Raw genomic sequence first — 14,779 nt, forward strand, 5'->3', positions numbered from 1 at the left:
CTCAGGTTTGATCCCTGAGTTGGAAAGATCCCCGGGAGAAGGAAATGACAACCCACTTCAGTATTCTGGCCTGGAGAATCCCATGGACACAGGAGCCTGGCAGGCCACAGTTTGTGGAGTTGAAAGAGTGAGACACGACTGAGCAACTAACACACATACTCTTGTTGCAGAGCATGGATCTAGGTGCTCAGGCTTCGGTAGTTGTGGCACATGGGCTTAGTGGCTCTGTGGCGTGTGGAATCTTCCTAGACCAGGGATTGAATCCGTATCCCCTGCATTGGTAGGTAAATTCTTAACCACTGGACCAACAGGGAAGTTCCAGATAAGTTATATTTTTAAAAACGTATATAAATGCAAGAAAAATTCGTGCTGAACAAATTATCAAAAGTTTACATAAAGTTAGGTGGTTGTTGTTTTCTGACCCTGCTCTACTGGGCAGTGGGAAGACTTGTTCCCAATTGACTGAAGGGTCCCAGGCTGTCTGTGCTCTGGCCTGTGGGTTTATGAGGGTTGACAGTGAGTCTGAACAGATTGGGCAAATTGGAGCTTTTTATCTAACCATGTTTTCCCACTTGGTTAAACATATTTTGTATTTGAGAAGTGTACATAGGGGCTCATATTTTTCCATTCCCCACAAGCTCCAGTAGGACTCCCCAGGGCACTGGTGTCAACCCTGGATTCCTTACATAGCTTGAAAAACATATACCGAGGCAGAAAGCATCTTCAGATGGAAACAAAACTGCAGACTCTGCCTATCCCTACCTCTGCTGAACATTTTTGCTAAGCATAAACACCCATTATAGGGTGGTCAGCAGCCTGATGAAATTTTGAAACCGAATTACGGCAGGCTAGTGTTCTTTACTATAAATGACTCATTTATCCTGTTATTTGATTCTTAAATCCTTTAATACATATCCCAAGAAGTCCACTGTGGAAAAATCACCAGAAGAATTAGAAGAGAGAACAAGGGAAGACAGAAAACCTAAAAGTTGTTTTTTCCCCAGATTTTTAAAAATTAAAATCCAGCTGGCCTGCACTGTGAAAATGAGTTAGTTGAATTACAATGTCTACAATGTTCACTAACATAACACTGGTTTCTCTCTACCTTCTTTGCAAAACAGGGAACATCAAGGGGAGACCAATCCTGAGCCTTGGCTTGGGGACGAAGGCAGGGAAGGTTATACCCAGCAGCCAGGACAGGGAGGGACGCTCTGGGGACATCCCATTTCACAAGGTTCTCAAGAAAGGAGGGGTGGCCCTTTAGGTGATCTCCTCAAACTGTTCCCCAGGGTTTCGGCTTCTACTGGGCCCAGGCCCTTGGTTGACAACACTCCCGGATGGAAGAGGCTGGAAAACAGGCCTTTTCTCCATTTCCCAGTGCCTGTTGGGATGACTGCGTGGGCTCTGGGGCCCGCGGGAGGGGTGGGTTTCCAGAGGCCTCTTAGAATGGTCACCTGGTCAGCAGTGTCCCCTCACAGGCCTCGCTCTGCGCAGAGCGATTCATCTCAGGGATGTGGTGGGTCTGCTTGGTCGTGGCCAATGAGGGGGGCAGGTCCTCACACAGAAGACAGGCCTTAGTCTTGCGCCACCAGGCGCGGTCCTGCCCTCAGGTCCCCTTAGCAGCTCCTCTAGCCCCTTTCTCTGCCACCCCCTACCCATCACCGCCCCCCTCCCCTCCCATCTCAGCCGGCTCCGGGAGGGACAGATTCTTGGGCGGGGAGGAGGGCTGCTGGGAGCGCCAGGCTCTGCCGGGAGGGCGCGCACTGGCCAGGGGCCGCCTGCGTGGAGCTGTCCAGCACCCAAGGCGGGGCGCGCGCCCCCCGCCCGCCCCAGCTGCCCGCACCCGCCCTGCCAGCGCCACTGCGGCTCGGCGGGCGTGTCACGTGGCTGGCGCGGCGCGGCCTCCGGGCTCGGGCGGGCCAGGGGCCGGGCGGCGGGACCCACAGACCCGCGGACGCTCCACCGGCGGCACCGGCCGGGCGGGCTCGGCGCAGCGCGGGGCGGCCGGGGGGCGCCAGGGCCGGGCGGGCTGCGCGCCGCGGGGCATGGGCGCGCCGGGGGCCCCCGGGCACAGGCCGGCCGCGCCGCGGGGTCCGGGGCGCGGGGGCAGCGGCGGGCGGGGGTCCTCCCTGGCGGCCGCCGCTGAGCCCCCGCGGGGCCCGTGACGCCGCGGCCAATGTGGCCCCGCGCGCGCTGCGGGCCTGCACCGCCGCCTCACAAAGACGCCGCCGGAGCCGCCGCCCGCATCCGAGCCGCAGCAGCAGCGGGAGCCCGAGCCGGAGCCGCAGGCGCGGGGCAGGAGGCGGCGCCCGCGGGCGGCCGGCCGGCCCCGGCATGGAGAAGCGGGCGGCCGCGGGGCCGGAGGGGGCGCCGGGCGCCCGGGCGCAGCTCGCTGTCGTCTGCCTGGGTGAGTGGGCCGCGCGGCCGCAGCGGGATCGGTCCCCTGCCTCGTAGTTCCGCGCCGCGCCCTGGTCGGACTCGGGGCGCCCCTCTCCTGGTTGCGGCTGGGGCTCCCGGGGCGGGCACTGCGAGAGCTCCCGCCAGAGGCCGAGGAGACTGCGGCTCCCCGACACCCCGGCCTGCTGGGGTCTTAGGCCTCTCTAGCAGGGTTCAGAATAGCGTCCGGGAGCCCGGGTGAGCGGCGCGCGGGGCGGCCCGCTATGCGGGCGCCTGGAATTGGCGGGCAGTGGCTTTCTCTCTGACTTCCCCGCGCTTAGCCTGGCGGCGATGGGGGATCCGGACCTCCGGAGCTGCGGACAAAGGCGAAGCCAGCGGGGCTGGGGCCGGTAGTCCCCTGAATAAGGAACTATTTCCTGCCTGGAGTGGGTTGGGGGCGGGAGCCAGCCGGAGCCGGGATCAGGATGCGCGGCAGGAGGCAGTTGCTAGAATGACTCCTGTCTCCCCTTTGTGTCTTCTCGGACCCAGCAGGGCAGGCCTCAGCAGCCCAGGGTGATGTGTCTGGGGAGGGCCGAGGGACCCATCCAGCCCTGCCAGAGCTTTTCTGTCCACCTTTCCAGGGCCTTGTGTGCGGGAGAGGGGAAGCAAGGGGTTAAATCCTCTAGCCACATGGCTCCTTTATTTACCATGATGAAGGAGGGAGGCCATTATCTAAGCCCGGGGTCATTGGGGGACACCCTATGGTGTCGTCAGTGAAGGCTCTGTAATCCCAGAAGGTTTGTTGAAGCCACTGAAATGACAAAGTAAAAAAAAGAAGCCTGTTCACTTTAGGGTGCACTCTCCTCTGCCCCCAAGAATCTAGGAGCTGGGGTCAGGCCCCTGCCTTAGCTGCGTGAGCAGATCTCAGTAAGCTTCATGGCCCCTAGAGTGCCCACTCCCCAATCTGTCAGTGTGGTCCCGTGCTCCTGAGTGCCTGGCTTCCCCTGGGGTGCAAGGCAAGGCACAGACCCTTTGGCCTCCCCCAAGGCCCTCCCCGCCCAGCAGAGCCTGGGTGTCCTGCCAGGGGGCAGCTGGCTCTCTTCTTCACCAGACCCCTGGGCTACAGGGCTGACCCCTGTAGAGATGTTCTCTGCTTCCCTTGGCATCGTTGATGTTGGGGAAGGGGGCACCCTGAACCTCAGGAAGTTGAGTGTGCCTACATCTTCTGCTCCCATAATCGCTGCAGGAAAGCATTCAGTGAAAGCAAAGGGCAGATACCATGGTGGTGGATACTTGAAGGGGTAGGTGGCAGGCAAATTCTTTGCCTCTCTTCGCAAGGTCAGCATGGTGCAGTGAGAAGGACCTTGAACCCTGGTAGCTGTGAGTGCCTGTAGAATGGGGGTGATCAGAACTGCTTCCCTCCCTCCCTGGCTGGCTGGCAAGGCCCCTCAGAGGGAGGAAGCCATACAGTGGTAGGAGCCCCCTTCATAAGCAGGGCCCGTGCCCGGGTTGAGCAAGGTCTTTCCCTGAAGGATGGTCAAGGCCCTGGTTCCCAAGCCTGAGAAGATACAAGCAAGCCCCCTCCCACGTGAGTTAGAATTCCCAAGCGTGGGGAATGGTGGGAGTGGCCTGGTGCAGCCAGGCTTGCACCCTGCTCTCTCCTACTATGGGTGTTTGGGTGAGTCCTGAGATCCCCTGGGGTTCTCGTTCTGCCCATCCCAGCAGGCCTGTAACAGTGCTCTAGGCCGTACCCTTAAGCAGCCTGGAGTTTGGGCTCTCTTGTTTTGCACCCCAAAGGCTTAAGCCCCGAGAGCCGCCCCCCTTCTCCTCCCCTCCCCCACACCACTGAACCCGCTTTGTGTCTCCCACAGTGAACATTGTTCTCACTGGGCGGTTCAGCAGCGCCGTTCCTGCCTTAGGTGAGTAACATGCTTCTCCCCTTCCCTCCTCCCTGCTCTCCTGGTTTAATGACCTCTGAGTACCAACCTTCAGGAGCCTGGCTCCACCCCTGAGGTCACCTGGCCTTTTTCCACCTCAATTCCTGGGCATCTATGCATCACAAAGGAGTTTTTTGGCATTGGGCAAGCTTATACCTCTCTGAGCCTCAGTTTCCTCTTCTGTAAAATGGGTGCCTTTAACCATGAAGCCTGGTTAAATGGGCCAGTGAGGTAAGGTGTTCAGCACAGCTTTTGCATGTGGTAGCCTCATACAGCTAGGAAACTGTCATGGCCTGCACACTTGGCAGACTGTGATTCCTGTAGGCAGTGGGGGTCCCAGAGAACCGTAGGGCACCATAAGATGCCTGCCTGCTTTAAAATTCCACCTGGGATTTAGTTTATGAAGGTATCACTGAGCAACAACACAGAGAGGCCAAAGCCACTGATGGAGGAATTTGTTACTTGCGTGTCTTGCGAGGAGGGGACATGCCATGCCACTTTTAGGGTCACTTGGACAATACCAGGTCTAGTCAGGCAGACAGAAGTGAATGGAAGGCTTTGGCCAGAGCCTTGATCGAAGTTTCAGTGAGAAGGGCAAGACAGGGCAGAGTAAACATCTTAGGGCTGGCTAGTTTGGCTAATCCCCAAGAGCTCTGGGCTGGGGGGGTGGTCTCTCTGTGCCTGGTACCTGACCCTGGGATGAAATATTGTCTTGGCGTGTGAATTAGGTAAGAAGCCTGTAGGGGTTCTTTCTCGCATCAGCCTGTCTGCCAGGGAAAGACCAGTTTCAGGGACACCGGTTTGCAGCAAAGTAAACACTTTGGCTGATAGTTTGGCCCTGTGATAAGCAGGTGCCAAATAGACACACGGGATCTAAGAAAACACAGTTGAACTCCGTGGCTGCCTCCTGCCTGTCTGTCCATCCGCTGGCCGTCTTCATGCGTGGGCCTGGTGCCGAGTATAGCAAAGGCCGCCAGGAGCGGGAGCCTTCAGGGCTGAGGCCATCAGGGGCATTTGCCCTTTGCTGAGGGGGCTGCCAGGGGTTGGGTCCCTTGGTGCCAGGGGAGACATCTGAGAAGGGCCTCGGGAGCTGGAGTCTGGGGGCTGCGGGCTTGTTTGCTGTGTCCTGAGCTGCGTCGTGGGGCAGGAGGTACCTGGGATTTTTATTAATAGTTCTGCTCAGGGCCTGCAGAAGGCAATGGCACCCCACTCCAGTACTCTTGCCTGGAAAATCCCATGGACAGAGGAGCCTGGTGGGCTGCAGTCCATGAGGTCGCTAAGAGTCGGACACGACTGAGTGACTTCACTTTCACTTTGCATTTTCATGCATTGGAGAAGGAAATGGCAACCCACTCCAGTGTTCTTGCCTGGAGAATCCCAGGGACAGGGAAACCTGGTGGGCTGCTGTCTATGGGGTCGCACAGAGTCGGACACGACTGAAGCAACTTAGCAGCAGCAGCAGCAGCAGCAGCTCAGGGCCTGGCTGGCAGCAGAAGCCCACTGAGGCAGCTCAGGGAGGCGGAAGGGTGGGGTGGGGTGGGCTGTCTCCTGGGCTGTCCCTGCGATGGGGAGGCTCAGAATTCATACAAGCTGCTCTCCCAGGCTTATCTCTTAGATGCATACTCTCAGCCTCCTTTTCCATTCTCCCTTCAACCAGCTCCTTCCTGCTCCTGCAGCCTGGCCTCCGCTGCTGACCGCGCTGGCTCAGGGCCCAGCCTTGCTCAGAGCTGAGCCAGCCTCAGTCCCGCCTGACGTCACGGCCCCTGCAGCTAACCACCCAGTCTCCCCACCCCAATCTCCAGGACCAGACAGACTGGCCTCACCTGGGTCAGGTGTCCATGGCCATGGTAGAGAGTGGGCGCAGGGGGAAGGGGACAAAGGGGTGGCAGGTCTTACACATGTGAGTCCCAGGCCAGTCCCCCTGCTGGTGTGTGGGCAGGCATGTGGCTCCAAACATGTCTGTCCCGGGTTCGAAAAGAGATGCGCTAGGGACAAAGTCCATCTGTAGAGCCCGGAGAGAAATCCATCCAGGTTCAGCCTCCTGTTTGACTGCCAGCGGGGTTCAAGCTGTCTGTGCCTGCACCCCTCCACCCCCGCCCCTGGCCCCGGTGTCCTGAAGCTGCACACAGAGCCTGTGTGGCCACAGGGGCTATGCCGAACTGAGGCTGTCCTAGAGCTGGTCTCTCACCCTCTAGCATTGCTGAGAGAAGTGGAGACCAGCTTCTGGCTGCCAGAGTGTCTCCTCCCACCCGAAGCTCCGTCCCTCTGCACTTCTAGGGTTTCCGTGCGATTCCTGCTGTGAGGAGCCTGGGTCATCACTGTCTCACCTGCTGCTTCCCCACCCTCACTGGGCTCAGTCCCTCCGCAGGGTCCAGCTGAGCCACCCGGGGACCTCACAGGCTTTTGCCTCTCAGCTGCCATCCTGCCCCAACTTGTCAGGCACTAACTGGGTTGGATAACTCACCCCTGCAGCCCAGACTTTGGCCGCTGTGACCCAGGGGCTGAGCATGGGCAGGGTCTCCAGGGTGTTCTCTGCTCTTCTGGCAGCTCCGCCCAGGCACTCTGCTGGGCTCCCGGCTCCCAGTCCTCCAGCACACTGGCAGGCGGTCCAGAGTGCCGGCAGCCACTGGAAACCAGGTCTGCAAGCTGTGTGTCTTCAGGCTTGCTCATGCCCTCTCGGGAGTATTTGACATTTCTTTGGACCAAGAAAGGACGCTGGTCTGAAAGCACTCAGTCACCCCTTGCTCCCTTGAGCAGGCCACCTTGACCTGAGCAAAACTTCTGTCCAAGTGAACACAGGTCACTTGCAGTTAAGCTCAGACAGACTTCTCTGACGGCCCCTAATGACCCCCAAGAGCCTCCATCCTGCGTCAGTATCTCCCAGCTCCCCTCACTGCCCACCCCTCATCACACACGCCATCTCTGCCCTCACCTCCCATAGGTGTCCCCTCTCCTCACCCCACACGCACGTCTGCCTCCAGACTGCTACTCCCCCACATCTTCCAGCCACCCTGAGATGAGCAGCACCCTCTGACTCCATTTCACTGATGGGCAAGCTGGGCCTAGGGTGCGACTGGCAGTGTGGACTCCAGAACTGGACTGGATTCACGAAGCTCTTTCTCCTGCCTGTGCCTGGGTGCTGGGGTGGCGGTGGGATGGGAGTGAGATTGCTGTCCCAGAGAAGCCCAGGGCTGGTCGTCTGAGCTGGTGATGCCCTCCAGGCCCATGGCCAGGCAGTGTCCAGTTTGGGCTCCTGCAGGGACCCCGGCCTCCCTCCCCATCCATGGTCACTCTGCATGGGCCAGGCCGACGGCTGCAGTAACCCGTGGTCTCTCTGCCCACTCCCCCCTTGCAGAAGAATTAACAGTGACTCAGTGACATTGCTGCCCCCAATGGGGAAATGTCTGGGGCATCTGAGGGGCACTTGGGGTGAGGCATGTCTGGGGGAACATGTTGCCAGGGGATTGTTGAGAAGCAGTGTCTGGTTTTCTGCTCCTGACTAGGCTGGTGGTCTGGAGAGACAGGCTTACCCATGTCATGAAAGAGGGTCAGACATGGGTCCCTGCAGGCCTGGCTTTCTCTGGCTATATGGGGGATAAACCCAGCCTCCACGAGGGCTCCATCCTGTGGGGAAAACCTCTAGGCTACAGTGGGTATTGCTTTGCCTCAGGCCTGTCCTGGGGGCTGAGGGGACAGGGGTGACTCCCACACTGGCTGATGGAGCATCTGACTCCGGGTGTAACGTTTGCTTTAGAGACTCAATGTTGGGGGAGGCTGTGCTCCCAACCCTGCCTAGGGACTCTTCCCCCACCCAGCATCCTGGAGGAGGAGGAGCCCTGACCTCACACCTGCCAGGGTGTCCCCAGGTCAGCATCTCTGTGAAGCCCACAAAGCCTCACCCATCCAAGGAAACACGTTGCTCAGGCCCCTGATCACCACTCCGGTTGTTTAGTCCTTACCCTCCTGGGTTGTGAGAACGCTGAGGCTCAGGGAGGATGACCTCCAGGCCCTGGTGAGTGCCATGTGGGGAGCCCTGGCTGGTACCTCACCAACCTGGGGCTGTCAAGGCTCTGACGGCGACCCGATGTGGTCAGCCTTGCTTTAGGGTCGGTGTGGGTTTTTCTCTTCCAGCCCTTGATGCTCCTGTGAGCCACTGCTGGGGGTTAACCCCCTGTGGGTCACAGCCTTGGATCACCCGGACCTCCACGGGTGGAGCATGGGAAGCTGCCGGAGGGCTTTCACTCTTCTTTCTGCAGCTGAGTCTTTTGGGGTTCCAAAGAGTCTTGTTGAGAGCCAGCAGAGAGATCCTGCTTGCAGGGCAACAGTCAGGGGTCAGGGAGAATGAAGAGGTAGGTAGTGTCACTGGGCTCAGGAAAAGTACTATTTGTCTCCCCGGGCCTCAGTTTTTCCATCTGTATAATGGGCCTGCCTGTGCCACAGGCTGTTGTGAAGATCAGATGAGGAAGTATGGTGAGGGGCTATGAGGGGCAGGGGCAACCAAGTATAGGACCTTGCTTGGTCCTGCAAAGGCCAGGGCACACCAGGGCAGGGTTTGCCACCTTTAGGCTAGGTGAGCTTGGCTGGGTGCAGAGGGCATGTGTAACTAATGAAGTGGGTACAATGAGGCCTGCGGGGCTGGGCATAGAGGCACTTATCACCCGTGCTGGCCAGGGTGATGCCTTGTGCTCACTGACACAGTGGACGGTTGACACTTTACCAATGAGTTGGCACTTTATCAATGAGAGGCCCAGCCCACTAGAGGACCAGGGTGGGCCCTGACTCTGCCACTTACCCGCTGTGGCCATGGGCAACTCACCGACCCTCTCTGAACCTTGGTTTCCTCATCTGGTTATGACATCCCCTCCTGGTATGCCTCCCACTCACACTCAGGATAAAATCTAAATGCCACACAAGATGCCATCAGACCCAGCCTGTGTTTCCAGCCTCCTCAGGATATCGGCCCCTCCCTTCAGGCCCGTTTTATAAACTTCACTTTGCCCAGGGAATCTGCATTGTCTGTCTGCTCCTCCCCCAGTCTGTGAGCCCCACAGAGCCAGACTTTTACCCGTCTTATGAACATGCCTGGTACTGTGCTTGCCTCATAGTAGGTCCTCACAAAGAATGTGTTGGGTGAGGCCTGTATTAGGCCAGCCCTGGGGTGGTGGGGTGGCAGGCAGGGAACCATAGTGGGCCTGCTTATGCTGGGTCACCAGGCCTAGGGCTGCAGGATTCTCCACCGAGCTGAGACCCGAGGCCGAGAGGCCTTACCTGTGAGGTGCCAAGGAGAGTTGGTGGGCTGGCTCCCAGCCCCGTGGAGGGTAGGGGAGAAGAGCTGGGCTCTGGGGCTCAGGGTAGACTGTCCTGAGTCCATGGGGGTCCTCCTCTCCCCACTCCATACATACCACTTCCCTGAAGTCTCACGGCACGCCCATGCCCTTGGCCATGATCACCTTAGCTGGCCTTGAGCCTACCTGGTGAAGGCCTGTGCTCAGGTCACGGGGTGAGGGGCTCAGTGTCGCCCTCCCTCACTGCCCCCTCCCACCCAAAGGTGAAGCCAGCGCCTCTCAGCCTCCTCTCCTGACAGCCGCGTGCAGCGGGCAGCTGGAGCGGCACACTGCGCGCCGCGGCGTCATCTACAGCCCAGCCTGGCCCCTCAACTACCCGCCGGGCACCAACTGCAGCTGGTACATACAGGGCGACCGCGGGGACATGATCACCATCAGGTACGTGTGCGCGGGGGTGTCAGAGTGACTCGATGTGGGCCTGCACGCACTGCATGTGTGATGGTGTGCATGTGAGTATCTGTGACAAGTACAGTGACCAGATGTGTGTGTACGTGTGTGTGAACACACATGTGCTTGTGTATGTGTGTGCACCCAACCTGAGCAGGTATGAATGACACGTGTATGTGCGTTTGTGAGCACATGTGTGTGTAGGTGTGGAGGGCATGTGTGTGAGATGTGCAGGTGTGCAAATACATGTGTGAGTCTATGTGTGCACATGTATGGGTCAAATGCATGTGAACATGTGGGTGTGGGTCTCTGGGGCTGGCTACCCAGACCTGGGCCTCTTTCATGGGCTTGTGAGGCTGTCTATCACCTCAGGCCTGCCAGGGAGGGGAGCCCTGGGACTGGAGGGCATGGCCCAGTCATCTGTGAGGTGGCAGAGGTGTCCTGTCTGTCCTGCAGGGGTGGCTTGAGGCCAGGCTGGCACTAAGCCCAGAGCAGGTTTTCCCCCGGGCCCTCAGGGCCATCTCAGCAGGAGAGGGAGGAGCAGGATGCTCAAGCTTCGGGGATGTGCAGAAGGAAGCGGGGTGAGGAGATTAGATGGTGGAACTGAGGCTTGAGTTTGGCTGGGGTGTCACTCCTGTAAATGCAAAGCCTGGAAGACCCAGTCACTCCACGTCTCCAAGGCCGGGGTGTGATGGGAACACATCAGGGTCTGTGTCTGTTTCCCTGTGGCCACTGGGAATCTCTTCAAAGACGCCAGCCTTTTTGGCCACTTCTAGAGTACTCCTCGGCCCTGCTCATCCACAGCCCGGGCCACTGCTTCTCCCCAGGGGATGAGCTGTCCCCCGGCCCAGGCCTGCCCTGTGCACACAGGCCCCCTCAGTGCCCTGGCCTGGGATTCTTGCCAGGGTTGTTGAAGCAAAGCCAGCATAGGGGGATCTGGACCCTTGGACCTTGTCCTTCAGGGGAGAGTGTACGTGGAGGGAATTGCCTACCCTGGGACTCCTGCCTCTGCCTCCACGTGGCCTTGGGTTGGGGCACCGTGTGTGTTCTGATGGAGGGTGGAGAGGCACAAGAGGAGGCCTTCACAGAACTGCAAGGGGGCTGACATGTTCCTAGTTGTCCACGTTGTCCTGATTCTTCATGGAGCCACTCTCGGACCCCTGGGGGCCTGCTGAGTGGCTGGGAGTGGAGGAGAGGATGCTGGGGCTGGCCGTCCTTGCTGTGAGTTTAAGCATGACCTGCTGGTCTCTGGCCACCCACTCACGTCTGAGGTCCTCCCTACCCCCTGCAGCTTCCGAAACTTTGACGTGGAGGAGTCCCACCAGTGCTCCCTGGACTGGCTCATGCTGGGCCCCGCAGCCCCGCCCCGCCAGGAGGCCTTCCGGCTCTGTGGATCTGCCATCCCGCCCGCCTTCATCTCTGCCCGGGACCACGTCTGGATCTTCTTCCACTCCGACACCTCCAGTTCTGGCCAGGCCCAGGGCTTCCGTCTCTCCTACATCCGAGGTAACACCAATGGCAGGGTGCACCTATGGGCTCCCCGGGGGTGAGGGTGGCACCCTCCATCTGCCCCCTACCCTCAGGGTCTCCCCCAGTAGCCCAACGGTTGGAGCCCAGCGTTGGGACGGGAACTGGTCATCTTGCTGCCTCGGGGTGCCTTGGAACCCCTCGAGATCACTGACCCCACTTTATAGACCCCAGCTCAGGTCAGGACCTGAGATTCCCTGGCATTTGAGGTGTCTCTGCCCCTCAGGTGGTCAGGGAGAGAGTCCAGCGCCCTTCTCCTTGGGTCCTGCCTCTCCCTGGACCCTGCAGAGGCCTTGCTGGGATGGGGGGGACCTCCTGCGGGCTGCTGGCCCCAGGCCCCACGAGGAGGGTGGTTCTGCGCACCCCTGACTGTCTCCACCACGCACTTCACCCTGCAGGGAAGCTGGGCCAGGCATCCTGCCAGGCTGACGAGTTCCGCTGTGACAACGGCAAGTGCCTGCCGGGCCCTTGGCAGTGCAACACCGTGGACGAGTGTGGCGATGGCTCGGATGAGGGCAACTGCTCGGCGCCCGCCTCGGAGCCGCCAGGCAGCCTGTGCCCCGGGGGCACCTTCCCCTGCAGCGGGGCGCGCTCCACGCGCTGCCTGCCCGCCGAGCGGCGCTGCGACGGCACTCAGGACTGCGGCGACGGCTCCGACGAGGCCGGCTGCCCCGACCTGGCCTGTGGCCGGCGGCTGGGCAGCTTCTACGGCTCCTTCGCCTCCCCAGACCTGTTCGGCGCGGCCCGCGGGCCCTCGGACCTTCACTGCACGTGGCTGGTGGACACGCAGGACCCGCGCCGCGTGCTGCTGCAGCTGGAGCTGCGGCTGGGCTATGACGACTACGTGCAGGTGTACGAGGGCCTGGGCGAGCGCGGGGACCGCCTGCTGCAGACGCTCTCCTACCGCAGCAACCACCGGCCCGTGAGCCTCGAGGCCGCCCAAGGCCGCCTCACCGTGGCCTACCACGCCCGCGCCCGCAGCGCCGGCCACGGCTTCAATGCCACCTACCAGGTGAAGGGCTACTGCCTCCCGTGGGAGCAGCCGTGCGGGAGCAGCCGCGAGGGCGACGCGGAGGACCCGGGCGAGCAAGGCTGCTTCTCGGAGCCGCAGCGCTGTGACGGCTGGTGGCACTGTGCCAGCGGCCGAGACGAGCAGGGCTGCCCTGCCTGTCCCCCGGACCAATACCCCTGCGAGGGGGGCAGCGGCCTGTGCTATACGCCCGCCGACCGCTGCAACAACCAGAAGAGCTGCCCCGACGGTGCGGACGAGAAGAACTGCTTCTCCTGCCAGCCGGGCACCTTCCACTGCGGCACCAACCTGTGCATCTTCGAGACGTGGCGCTGTGACGGTCAGGAGGACTGCCAGGACGGCAGCGATGAGCACGGCTGCCTGGCGGCCGTGCCCCGAAAGGTCATCACCGCTGCGCTCATCGGCAGCCTGGTCTGCGGGCTGCTGCTCGTCATCGCCCTGGGCTGTGCCTTCAAGCTCTACTCCCTGCGCACGCAGGAGTACAGGTGGGCGCTGGGGCCGGAGCGTCACTTCCTCCGTGTTCCTGGAGAGAGGGCCTGAGCTCACGCTTCCTGCAGCTGTGGGCACCCGGGGCTTCTCCGGTCTGGGCCCCTCGGGACGCCCGGATGGAGGGAGGAGGGCCCACATCCTGGGAAGCGGGAAGTGCGACCCCCACCCCCGCCAGGCCGGCCTGCCATGCTGCCCTTCTGCCGTTGCCCTCAGGGCCTTTGAGACCCAGATGACACGCCTGGAGGCTGAGTTTGTGCGGCGGGAGGCACCCCCGTCCTACGGGCAGCTCATCGCACAGGGCCTCATTCCACCCGTCGAGGACTTTCCTGTCTACAGTGCATCCCAGGTGAGCCTGAGAGCGTGAGACCGGCCCCCCGCCCCGCCCCCGCGACCCGCCCAGCCAGACCTCAGAGAACGCGGGGTACAGGGAGGTACCCAGGGGCCGGGTGCGACAGCGTGCAGCCGGGATTGTCCTGGGTTGAGGGAGGTGGGAGATGAGGCCTCGGCAGGGTGACAGGCCAGGGGAGGGGACAAGGGGGCCCCTCGGCGGGGGGTGGGGTCGTGCTGACCTCTGCCCCCTCAGCCGCCGCCCCACCCTCCAGGCCTCGGTGCTACAGAACCTGCGCACGGCCATGCGGCGACAGATGCGCAGACACGCCTCCCGCCGCGGGCCCTCCCGCCGCCGCCTAGGCCGCCTCTGGAACCGGCTGTTTCACCGGCCGCGGGCACCGCGCGGGCAGATCCCGCTGCTGACGGCCGCGCGCACCTCCCAGACGGTGCTGGGTGACGGGCTCCTCCAGCCGGCACCGGGGGCTGCCCGGGACCCCCCGGCACCCCTAACGGACACAAGCAGCCCGGGGGCAGCAGGGGAGGGGTCCCCCGGCGCCCCCAGCCACGCCTCGGAGGTGGGACCTCCTGTGCCGCCCCCCTCCGGTCTGCGGGACCCCTTGGAGTCCAGGCCGGCTGACAAGGACAGAAAGGCTGGCAGGGACCCTCTGGTGGACAGCCCAGCCCCTGTGGACGTGCCTCAGGAGTCCTGCTCGGGCCAGGACCCTCACCCCCCGGCCCTCACTGCCGGTAGCACCCTCGGCCCCCACCCATCAGAGCCACTGGGTGTCTGCAGGAGTCCCCCGCCACCCTGCTCCCCAACGTTGGAGGCCAGTGACGACGAGGCCCTGCTGGTCTGCTGACCCGCCGGACACGCTGATGACCGCCACAGCCCCGCTTTGTAACCAGGGAATACACAGTCATTTCTACCCCGCCTCCGTGTCCTTCTTTCTTATGGAGAGGCCCACCCGGGAGCCCTGCCAGCTTCCTGTGTCAGCACCCTGGCCCCTCTGGTGGGCATGGTGGGCAGAGGGACTTGCCGGGGGTTGAACACGGGAAGAGGGTGGAGTGGTAAGCCCCTCTCCAGGGCCCCAGGGTACACAAGATACCTGGGGGGAGTCCCCATCTGCCTCCCCTGCCTCCATTCTGGGAATCCTTTTGCAGAGAAGAAAGGAGGGCCAGGGCAGGGCTCCCCGGAATGTTTCCTGTGGCTTCTCCCTCCATTCACCCTGTGGGGCGCCAGAGCTGTCCCTGGACTGGACGTGGCCATGGGTACGTCAGACCTAGTCCACGGTGAGTGCTCTGGTGGCACAGGGCCCGGAGAAGCTGGGCCAGGAGGCTTCTGCCCCTAACCTCATGCC

General features: G+C 61.5%; 1 protein-coding gene across 2 annotated transcripts; it reads left to right on the forward strand.

Moving 5' to 3' along the window:
• Window positions 1-1,944: 1,944 nt before the first annotated feature.
• LRP3 (LDL receptor related protein 3) lies at window positions 1,945-14,347 on the forward strand. 2 transcript variants are annotated; one of them, XM_005219055.5, is made up of 7 exons: window positions 1,945-2,407; window positions 4,248-4,295; window positions 9,862-10,036; window positions 11,337-11,551; window positions 11,971-13,087; window positions 13,305-13,437; window positions 13,675-14,347. In XM_005219055.5, exons 1-7 carry the CDS (start codon window positions 2,335-2,337, stop codon window positions 13,876-13,878), a joined length of 1,965 nt encoding a protein of 654 aa, XP_005219112.1. In that variant the 5' UTR covers window positions 1,945-2,334; the 3' UTR covers window positions 13,879-14,347. The 2 variants fall into 2 exon arrangements, with proteins under 2 accessions (XP_005219112.1, XP_005219111.1); XM_005219054.5 differs by having other exon boundaries at window positions 13,694-14,347.
• The last annotated feature ends 432 nt before the right edge of the window (window positions 14,348-14,779 follow it).

This window comes from Bos taurus, chromosome 18 (genome assembly GCF_002263795.3).
Source record: "Bos taurus isolate L1 Dominette 01449 registration number 42190680 breed Hereford chromosome 18, ARS-UCD2.0, whole genome shotgun sequence".
Taxonomy (NCBI): Eukaryota; Metazoa; Chordata; class Mammalia; order Artiodactyla; family Bovidae; genus Bos; species Bos taurus.

Excerpts from the sequence above, each read along its gene's own strand:
- LRP3 (XM_005219054.5), top strand. The coding sequence starts at position 2,335 with ATGGAGAAGCGGGCGGCCGCGGGGCCGGAGGGGGCGCCGGGCGCCCGG. Across the intron at positions 2,408-4,247 it reads GCTCGCTGTCGTCTGCCTGG|TGAACATTGTTCTCACTGGG; the intron begins GTGAGTGGGCCG and ends TGTCTCCCACAG. Across the intron at positions 13,088-13,304 it reads CTGCGCACGCAGGAGTACAG|GGCCTTTGAGACCCAGATGA; the intron begins GTGGGCGCTGGG and ends CGTTGCCCTCAG.